Raw genomic sequence first — 10,609 nt, forward strand, 5'->3', positions numbered from 1 at the left:
AGTTTTATTTTGCAGCACTTTCTGGATTGTCCCCCTAACCACAGAACAGGATAGGCCCAGATCTAGCAAAGACTTCCATTGGAAAAAGGGAAGGTATTTTTACAAATTTAACCTTTCCTCTACAATTCATCCATAAGTTTATAGGGCATGGCTTCTCAACCTCAATTGCTTTAAGATGTGTGGACTCCCAACTCCCAGAATTCCCCATCCAGTAGGAGATAGCAGTTGATAAACAAAATTAGAGCATCCCTCAACCTGAAGATTTCTAGAGAGCACAATAATTTTAATTCTCCCAAATTAAATTGCACCAATTTTTAATCTATACAACACAAGAGTTTCTAGATATTGTGCTCATAGAATTCAAAGCAAGTTGCAGTATGAAGCAGCATCTAGTATTGTAGCTGATGAAAATATTAGATATACAGTATGTATGAATATTTCAAAGTTCACTTCTTGACGAACACCGAACAGAAAATAAGAGAGGGCAATGGTGATAAAGGCTTTAAACCGAGTTCATTTTTGAAGTCTTCACACACACACTTTTCTTGGCAACAATATGGAATGGCCTGCCGCTTTCTTCTTTAGGATGTTTTTTCGCCTTCCCAAGGCCTGTCATCCTGGGACTTCCAGAGTACTAACCAGTTTAGTTAGCTTCATAGAGCAACCAATTCTGGCTACATCCTGAAAATTTTCAACTTCTGTTATTTTATGTTTGCTCTGTCTCAGCTTCAAAACCTGTCAAGAGAATTAATCTCTCTTTCACATACAATCAATGCTCTGATATTTTAAACGTAACAAATAAAAGCAAACACAGCCTTTACTGCTGTTTAATCCATATGGGCTTTAAGAAATCATACAATCTTGCCAATCCAATAAAACATCAAGACTTCCTGAAATCCCCTGCCTCTCCTTTGCAATAGGTTTGCAAAGGCTTGGTTAAGACACCACACACACACACACATCAAAGGCAAGAATTGTCATGTGTAGCAAAGCAGGAATATAATTTATTCATTTTGAAAAGCATTTTATTTTCTAAGAAGTTTGACAGTATTTTCTTAGTATATCCCTAGTGCATATTTAAAGAAATTCTTACCCAATTCAATGGTAACCCTTTCTTTCATTTGCTTCCATGAAGGCATTAGATGATGTTTGATATTGCTCTCATAGAACAGGAACATTTATACACTATTCATAGATTTAACATATTGCACAAACCAAAGATCTCAAGAAGATTTGTTAGCATCCTCTGAGTATTTTTTCATCAAGACTATGCCCAGGAGACATATTTTCTATATTTTGGTAAAGCCAGTTTTTACTGGCTTTTACTAAAAAGGCACATAATGTTTTGTGATGTTTTTCTGATTCCTGCTGTGAATGTTTAGATGCCACATAGTTTAAGCTTATTTAAAACCTTAAGAGATTTTATCCTATCACATAACCTGTCTATCCCCTCATATGTATAATTATTTTAGAGAAGTTATAAACTGCCTTCTTTTCCTGAAATAATACAATCTTACCACTTAAGGCAGTAGTGGCAGCAAAGTTTATGTTGGAAATGAATTATGACTCACTACTGACTGTGGCCCTATATCAAGTATTTTCTATTCCAAAAGGAATATTTTTTTCAGTTTTTCAACTTTTTCAGTTGCACCACTAACATTTTGGAAATAATACTAAGAAGAAATAAACTCTACAGGAGTTTGTGCATTTATAATACAACATTTTTTTAAATGATTTTTTTTTCCTGAATACTGAACAAATAAATCTATTATTTCAGCAACAAGAATCTTTTTTTTAAAGAAAAACTAAAATACTACAAATCAGTGTGCCTCTTTCCATACTGGCTGTGTAGCATTTAAATTTCAATTATAGTCTAATCTTCGTCCTGATTCATCTGCTGAGTGCATGATTAATATATATTTTTGTCAGACTATGCTTTAAACAAACAATTGGGAGCACCATGAAATTTTAAAACAATACTCGTTAAAAAAGGAAGTATATTGTTCATAATGATTACATTCTAAATATATGTTAATCAGCAAGCAGCCAGAAAAGTTAGGACTGCTCTGCACAACAAAAATAAATGCTTGTCCTATCTCCTTTATAGGAATGCAACAGCATATGAAGGGGACCCCACCAATTTGCAAACATACAATACACCTATTTGAAAGCCATACTGGGCCAAGTCACCTAGTGTTTACACCTGTAAACACCTGGCAAACATTTTCTTATAAAATTTTAAGTACCCCCTTCTCCTTAAAAAACTATCAGGTCTTCCTAATAAAAGATACAATCACATTACAACTGGAAAACATGAATAAGCTGAGTTTGTTAGATAATATTTTATCTGCTCTTATAATCTCCCTTCACCCTCACTATTAAATAACTGTGGGTTTTAATTATATAGTATTTCTCTCCCAGATGCTCATAAGAGAAAAATCAGTTACTTCAAACTACCAAGGCCTCTGTATCAGTATCTTTTAAAAGTTCCAGAAACTTTAGAAAAGTTTTTTTTTTCCTAAAAGAAGCTGAGAATGGCTTATTTAAAAAGACCCCAAGTTTAGAAAAGTATTTTTGGAAGCAGACCCTGGTCTTTCTAACTAAGACTCTTCACATGCATTAGATTTTTCAACATTCTGGATTCTTAGGCTGCAGGCAATAGTGTGGAAGGATTCTGCAAATTGAAATCCGAGACATCTAGAATGCAAAAAATTGTGACATACACCTGCAGTTTTGTCCTTGAAAGGCAAATATTTTAATGTATTTATTATTTTATTTTAAACATTTATATAGCCACCCATCACCTAACTAACTCTGCACGGTTACATATGAAGAGAATTACATTGAGATCTTAATTCAACCTGATTGCTAAACAGGTTAATTTTAGATCACTTAGTTGAGGAGATCTGGAAGAAACTATTCAACTAATCAACAGTTTACTGAACTGTTCCTTCAAAATTACAATTCAGTGTTGTGCACTCCATTTATTACTGTCAGGTAAGTTTTCAAACTTCAACATTAGATGATTTGGAGATACAGAATCTGCATTTTAAAGAATGAAGTAGTCATGAAGCAGAAAATCATTTTAGTTGTATTTGTGTTTTTCACTACTCATAGCTAATAGATAGAACAGCCAAAGGCCCCAGTGGGTAACTATTGTTTACTTGTCCTCTTTTATAAAATTATTACATTTCAATGGGGGGAGGGGGGATGCAAGTTGCATTTAGACAGAAAACTTCTACTGTTGTACCTCCTTTTCCTTTGGTCATCCTCTAGGCAAGAGTCAACCTACTAATAGTCATTCAGATTTGAGTTCTCACATACATACTTAGTTCACAGCTTATACAGATCCTCCAAATAGCATAGGAATTGTTCTTAAGACATTGTGATCCCTTGGGTAATGGAGCAGACATTAACATTTTCAATGCAAACCATGCACCATTTCATCAAGACCTGATCAATTCCTGCTAAGAAGTGTAAGTAATCTTTTAAGTAAATAGTTTCCAACATACCTATCACTTACAGCAAAATGAGAGTAGTCATCCCTTATAGACTGATACATTGCAAAAGTAACATAATTTCATAGCTGCAATTATAAAGAAGCTTTGTTCTAAGGCACAATAGGCAAGGGAAAACACTATTCAAACATTTTTTGCTCTAGTTATCCAATTCCCAGAGAAGTGTTCTGAATTCGGGCAGCATTCTTCCAGGCTTTGTAGAAGTCACTGCCTAAAACAGGAAAAAGCAGCTCAAATCAATAAAGATGGCTTTAAAGGGGACAAAGTTCCAATCCTACTGTAGTTCATTCTCTTTTTCATACCCAAAAGTGGACATAGCTCCAACTCGGATACCCATACCAGGAAAGAGACTTCACTAGAACTGCTATCCAATGGGTCTTAAAGCATTCTCATTTTCCTGGTCAAAAGTGCCAGAAATATTCAGGATTCTGGTAACAACGCAAATGCAGGCTTCTCTCTCCTAAGCCGGACCACGATTCTCCCATTTGGCTGCCTCTTCGATCCAATTCGAAGCCCGCAAGGCTTACCAGGCTGGTGGCACGACGACTGAAGCGCGAAGGTATGGCTGGCTATCTCGCAAGTTTGGACCGCTAGAAGGAAGAAAGGGGCACAAAGGCAAGTCGTGGATAGGTTCAGCCCTTAGGATGCTGTGTTGCAGGACTCAGGAAGATTGTAATAACGCAAGGCAAATTAGGCTGGTTTCTGGAGCAATTTCAGGCTCTCGCAAGAGCCGGTTGGCAACCCGCCTCCCGAGTCTCATCACAGGGGAGTTGCTGACTTTTCGGAGCTGCAATCTCGGAGGGTGTAATTGGCCCCGCCGTTGTTGTCCCAATGCTCCCCTTGCTGGCTTCGATAGCAGATAGCGAAATGCACGGCCGTCCCGTCTGGCAAACCAGGAGGAAGACAGAGCGAGAACTGGTAACGCTCGACCGGAGCGGAGCCATCCGAAGGGTCCCCATTGGGGAGCTGCAGAGCCGGGACGTCCAGGAACGAAAGCCACTCGTTGAAAGTGTAGCGCACCGTCACCTCCTTGGAGCCGGGGCAACTCAGCACCCTCACCACGCCGCGCACGTCCGTGGGCGCCCCGGACAGCGCCGTTCCCGTCACCTCCTCCAAGCAGACGCGGTCCCGCTGCAGCCGCTCGGCGCCGTTTTGCTTGTCCGCCCCATCCAACGGGGGCGCGAGCTGGAGCGGGACCTGAGGCGGAGGCCGAGGAAAAAGCGACGACGACGACGCGCAACCCCCCAACTCGGCCAAGGCGGCGGTGAAGTCCTCGAAGTCCCTCTGCCTCATGGGGAAGCTCTGCAAGCGGGAGAGCACGGCGTGGGGAACCTGCGGCTCCTCGGCCGCGCTGTAGTGCTTCACGCTGGCCAAGCACAAGCCCAGGGAATCGGCGAACTGCACCCGCTTCTTGCACTTGGTGCAGCAGCCGCCGAGGCCCCCCGTCGGCGAAGCCGCCCCGTCGTCCTCGTCATCCTCGCTCCCGTCGCTGTCGTCCGGCAGCCGCCTTCTCTGGAAGAACCGCGCCGCTGCCAAAGAAGGGCTGTCCGGCAGCGAGAAGGAGCGGCCGCGGCGACGGCGCCTCTCCAGCAGCGCCTCCTCGTCCTTCTCCCGAGCGGCTGCCACGGTGCAGTCCCGCGGTTGCTGCTGGCTCTCCTCCGCTGCCGTCGCCTCCTCCTCTTCCTCCTCCTCCTCGGCATCTACTCGCCATGCTGGGGCTAATGCAGCTTCTTCGTTGGGCTGGTGCTCCCCGAAGGGAGCAAAAAGTTGCCCCAAACTCAGGACTGCCGAGCCGCGGTTCTCCATAGCATGGCGCCGACGCTAAGCCGAAGCTCCCGCCTCGGGAGAAGCCAGCTTCGGTTTTGTTTTGTTTTTTCCCCTCCCGCCCCACTTCGGAGCTCCGTGGGAAGCAGCGCCGCTCCGTTTCAAAGCAGGTCGCTTTATCTGTCGGGGAGGCAAAAAAAAAAAAAGTCCCTCAGACCAGGAGACGCGCCCCCTTTTTCCCTCGCCTTTCTCCCTTCCCCTCCCTCGAGGAAGGATGGGGCGGGGCGGGACCTCCCACAAGAACCCGTAAGTGAGAGAGAGAAAAAAAAGACATTCGCCACAAGCTCAAAGGCACGTAGCCGCTCCGCGCGGCAAATTGGGAAGCGGGCGGGCGCGCGTCACTTTCCTGAGGAAAGTGGGATGGGGGAGATGGGATATAATTTAAGCGGGAACAAGAACTCCCCGGGCGGGGCCGAATCGTTTTAAAGGTTCCCAACGCCCCCTCTTCTCACGCGGCAGCCTCGGCCTTGCCACGCCCCCCCATATGGCATCTGCAAGCTTGAGAAGAGTTTTGGGGAGCGCGGAGCTCCCGGAGAGGAAGTGAAATAAGAGAAGCCTTCTTCGCCACAGGAAACTCTTTTCTGATTCAAGCCCTTAGTCGACCACCGCGGCAGCCCCACCCTTTCCTCCTCGTCTGTTCTTTTCTGTGATTGGGGGATTTGGGGGTCGGTATTTGTGTCGCTGCGCGATGTTTAAAGCTGCCATCAGTAGTCAACTACTATGCATTGCACTGGAAGGGTTTATCGCGATTTTTTTGCACTGCATGGCCAATCGAATCATTAGAAGAGAGGAGGGAAGAGAAGAGACTGAGTTCAGAAAGGTCTAAAAATCATCCATGGGATCCCACATAGCTTTGCTCCTGCTGGGTACTGATAGGAACGCTTTTCCCAACAAGAGTCGACTTGCCCACATGTTGTAATAGAGGGGGTTCACCGGGCAACTCCTGCCCTGGGCTGAATGGAACCCCAGAATATGTGTCTTCTAAATTATTGTCCCGCACAATTTAGGTACACTCCCCCAATTGTGGTACAGTGTCTGTAGCCTTCTGGCCTTTAGCAAAATTCTCAAAATGTGGCCATTCCATATAATTTGGGGTGCTAATCTCTCTCTCTCTCTCTCTCTCTCTCTCTCTCTCTCTCTCTCTCTCTCTCTCTCTCTCTCTCTCACACACACACACACACACACACACACACAATGCCTCTAGAGGGTGGGGGTAACAGAAAAGTAGCAGAACATAGATTAACCTTTCCTCCATCTGGTTTAATCTGACATACTGACTGAAGATAAGATTCTATGAAATAAGTAAACCTATTACAGATTGTGATTCTGACTTGAGGTTAACCTGCTTCTCAAACGTAGGTTAATCAATGGCTTGGGTTTCAATGCTATCTAGGCGTAATCCCATGCTTTAACATGCTGTGTGAGCTAGTGCACATTCATGTTTTAAGATTTTTCAGTGAGCACCTGGCTGACTACCATGGAAAGCAAACACTGGACTGAAGAGGATTTTGATTTTTCGATGTACAGTACTGCTTCTTCAAAACTGAATACAGTACTCCTGAGTACTGTAATTTCTATAACCAGCAGCTTATTTCTTCCTCTGTAGACTTTTAGGATACTATACTAACTAATGTGCATTGGCCATGTTAGCTAGAGCACAAAACAGACTGCCTCCAAAATTGCAAATCTTCCACTTAAGTGTTCTAAAATTTGCAGTTTTAATTTGCGCATAACAATTCCATTTTATTCACTAGACGTTCCCCTGACTTTAATGAAGAAAGTCCAGATGTTTTGTGCCAATATAAATGAGTACAGAGCACAGCACTGAGACCTCTAATTAAATCAAGAACTGCAAACTTCTGTGGCAAATGTATTGCCTTTGTGAACACTGAAAAACAGCATTGCTTTAAGCAGCTTGCAGCCAGAAAAAGGATAATTCATTTTCAGTCACCTGGGGATTACATGGTTGCATTTAATGGAATCTAAATGAAGTAAAAGTCAGAATACCCAATTTTTAGTAATTTGAAATTATATAAATTATCTTTAAATCAGCTAATTTGCAAGGATTAGCAGGCAAGAAAAATATGTCCAATTATATTTTATGTATATATGGAAAATACACATATCTTTGATTCTGCATTTCCACCTTATGGATATTCCGTGAGAATATAGTAAAATGTACAAGGAAGCATAATATTCCAAGAGAGGGAAGGACCAGGCCAGGTCAAATTGTTCAAATTTGACAAACCTCCAAACTGATTTTGTTAAAGCTGGAACTACTTGTATTCTAAAATGGTGCAGCCCAGTAGTAGCCTCCTTTCCCCCTTAAATAATGTTCATTCCTGGGGACTGGGACATACAACATATAATTTCTTTATATGATAATGTAGATAATGAAATTAAAAGAAATTTATTATTGCCCCATCATACTCATTCATTTAATCAGCAAGATTTACACTAAATATTTAAATTATACATTCTTCAATTTTGAATGCTTTCTGGTAGAAGAACAATCGGCTTCAGAGTTATCCATTCCCTATTAGACCAAGTCTGTATTCTACAACACTTAAATGAAAATCACACTTCTAAACTTAACTCTTATTTATATGCAGCCTTTACACAATCAGGTTTACATTTGACTGATTTGTCAAAAGTCAAGTGGCAACTAGAACTTGAGAATTCTGGTGGGTTGCTGTCTGCTCCTGCAATTCTGCAAACTTAATGAAAATTCCTGTTTGAAATTTCATTGTGTGATTTTATAAAATAAATCCTAATCTGAAGGCAGGATTGGATCTTGGCACCATATTCATACTTAACATTTATATTAATCACATAATTGTCATGATATCTTGGCCAGCTTAACTCATAATCTTCCAAAGCTGGCTAGAAAGCATACTGCAACTATCCTTTTGCACAATCCTATTGTGGGAAATTGCATTGGGCTTAAAGTGGCCTTATGGTCTCTTGCTCATTATTGCAGGGAAGAAGATTTAAAGATAAAGCCTTCCAAAGCTAAATTTCTCATTTTTGCTAAACCCTAAAGTCTGATCTTGACTGTTAACTTGACTGTTAAATACACATGATCCAGGAAAAAATTGTAAATATCTGAGCGTAGTTTTTCAAGCCTTGATTATATTTCCCATAAAACTCAATTTAACATTAGACTTTCAATCTGTTTAATGTTCCGATATTGCATTATTCATCTCTACTGCAAGAAAATATTCTTAGCAAAATCTCAGCTATATGGTGGTCAAATCAAGCTCTATTACAATTTTGCCCCATTGAAATCAAGACAGTAAGAATACTTCAGATTCCTGACCAGTGGTGGGTTCCCCCAGTTCAGACCGGTTCGCAAGAACCGGTAGTAAAACCAGCGTGAGGCTCCACCCACCGCCCCAGATGTCAGGCGATCTGCGCATGTGCGATCCCATTGCGAACCGGTAGTAAAGGTAAGTAGAATCCACCCCTGTTCCTAACATTGTTCTCCATCAAGATGCTGGTGTTTTCAGAGTAGAAACTAAGAAAACTGATTATTGGTTAATGATGTTCCCCCATCCTTTCTCCATTATCTTCAGGTATCAAGTTTATCGCAAGATAGGCAAGTTCTTTCCAGCTGAGAACTAATCTACTTTCTGTTCCAGAAGCCTCCTGGTTCTACACAGCCTGTCCATGATTCTCTGCCTTGGAGTAGCAGCTTCATAGTTCCTGTCATCATCACCATTAATCTTCTAGGGAGCATCTCAACCAATATCTCTCCCTCACACTGGGGTGCAACAGATGTGTTTTTCTGGTAATAAAAAAATGTAAATGGGCCAGTGAGAAGAGGCAAAGAAATAATTTTTATAATACCATTTCCTGGCCATGCTGTTTATAAGTTTGTGAATAGAAGTAAATCACACAAACGATAAACAAAATAAAACTCTTTTAAAAAGTAAAACTGATAATAAATTAAGCCTGATTTATAGAAATACATGCAATGTTCTCAGCAAATCATAAGTTGGTAGAAGTCTACTATAATAGTCTAGCACAGGGTTGTCAAACTCGATTTCATTGAGGGCCGCATGAGGGTTGTGTATGACCACCAGGGTTGTGTATGGGAGCCAGGGTGGGCATGGCCAGCATGATGTCACTTGTGTCAGGGGGGCACCTGTGGTGGCCCAAGCGCTCTGCCAGCAAAAACGGGCTCCTGATCTCCATTTTTGGCTGGGATGGCCTGTAACCCTCTGCTAGTGTAAACTGTCTCAGGAGGGCCGCATGTGGCCCTCACAAGCTTCATTTTCGCTGGCAGAGGCATTGCGGGCCGATTCTTCGCTGTTTCCAGGGCGTCCCTGTGGACAGATCTAAGCACCCCATGGGCCGGATTCAGCCCATGGGCCTCGAGTTTGACATCCCTGGTCTAGCATATAGGAAAAATTGAATCAAGGGCCTAATATAATTTCCTGGCTAAAGTTTTTATCTATTTCTACAAAAAGAAATGAGTCTTTTTTTTGGGGGGGGGGTGTTTTCCTCTTTACCTGATTAGCTTTTTCTGGAAATTTCCAGCACTTAATTCTGAGGCTGTAGAAGGTGGTAAAAGCCAGGATTTCTCTGTTGTTCTGTCTCAAATCCCCAAATGTAGATCTGTGGGAGAAGTTAAATTCCACTTGTTTATTCCTCAGTCTAGCAGCTTCTGTCTCTAGTTGTAAAAATACACCATCCTGTCAGAAAGGCAGGAGTTGGTGACAAAAAAAATAGCTGTGTATGGATGAATGTGTATGGATAGGCAATTAGACTCACCATTAATACCTAAAGAATTCTTTTTAAAAAGCATTGTCTACCCAGCTCATTACCCCAGCTCATTACCCCAATCAAATTGCTGGGGCTAAATTTTTATTTATTAAATTTTTATGCCACCCACCTCACTGTTAAAACTACTCTTAAACTGAAAAAAAAAAACCTTTAACATTGGTTTGCATAAACATGCTACCCTTGGATGTTCTGGAAGAGAAATTTAAGAGATTACTATCTGGTTTTGCCCATGAGAAATTGGAGCCATTGAATTTACAGTTCATTTCCTTTTCTATGATCCCTTTTTAAAAAGGACACATGCACTCACTTCATAATCATTCTTTTTAGTCATCTACCTGGCCACTCACCCACTCTGTTTACATTACTTATTGCCCAACTAGAATGATACCTCTTCAAAGTTTGCTAAATTTTATTCTGTTGCTTGAAAAACCTATCAAGAATTAATTATCTTCTTTGTTCTATTTTTAGTCTCTGTATGG

General features: G+C 41.7%; 1 protein-coding gene across 1 annotated transcript; it reads right to left on the bottom strand.

The window, feature by feature from the left end:
• Window positions 1-819: 819 nt before the first annotated feature.
• Window positions 820-5,457, bottom strand: PPP1R3G (protein phosphatase 1 regulatory subunit 3G). The gene has a single exon (XM_070942530.1). The coding sequence runs from the start codon at window positions 5,322-5,324 to the stop codon at window positions 4,278-4,280; it is 1,047 nt and encodes a 348-aa protein (XP_070798631.1). The 5' UTR covers window positions 5,325-5,457; the 3' UTR covers window positions 820-4,277.
• Window positions 5,458-10,609: the final 5,152 nt, after the last annotated feature.

Source organism: Pituophis catenifer, unplaced genomic scaffold (assembly GCF_029215685.1).
Source record: "Pituophis catenifer annectens isolate HBS135680 unplaced genomic scaffold, rPitCat1.0.hap2 SCAF_3, whole genome shotgun sequence".
Lineage (NCBI taxonomy): Eukaryota > Metazoa > Chordata > Lepidosauria > Squamata > Colubridae > Pituophis > Pituophis catenifer.

Excerpts from the sequence above, each read along its gene's own strand:
- PPP1R3G (XM_070942530.1), bottom strand. The coding sequence starts at position 5,324 with ATGGAGAACCGCGGCTCGGCAGTCCTGAGTTTGGGGCAACTTTTTGCT.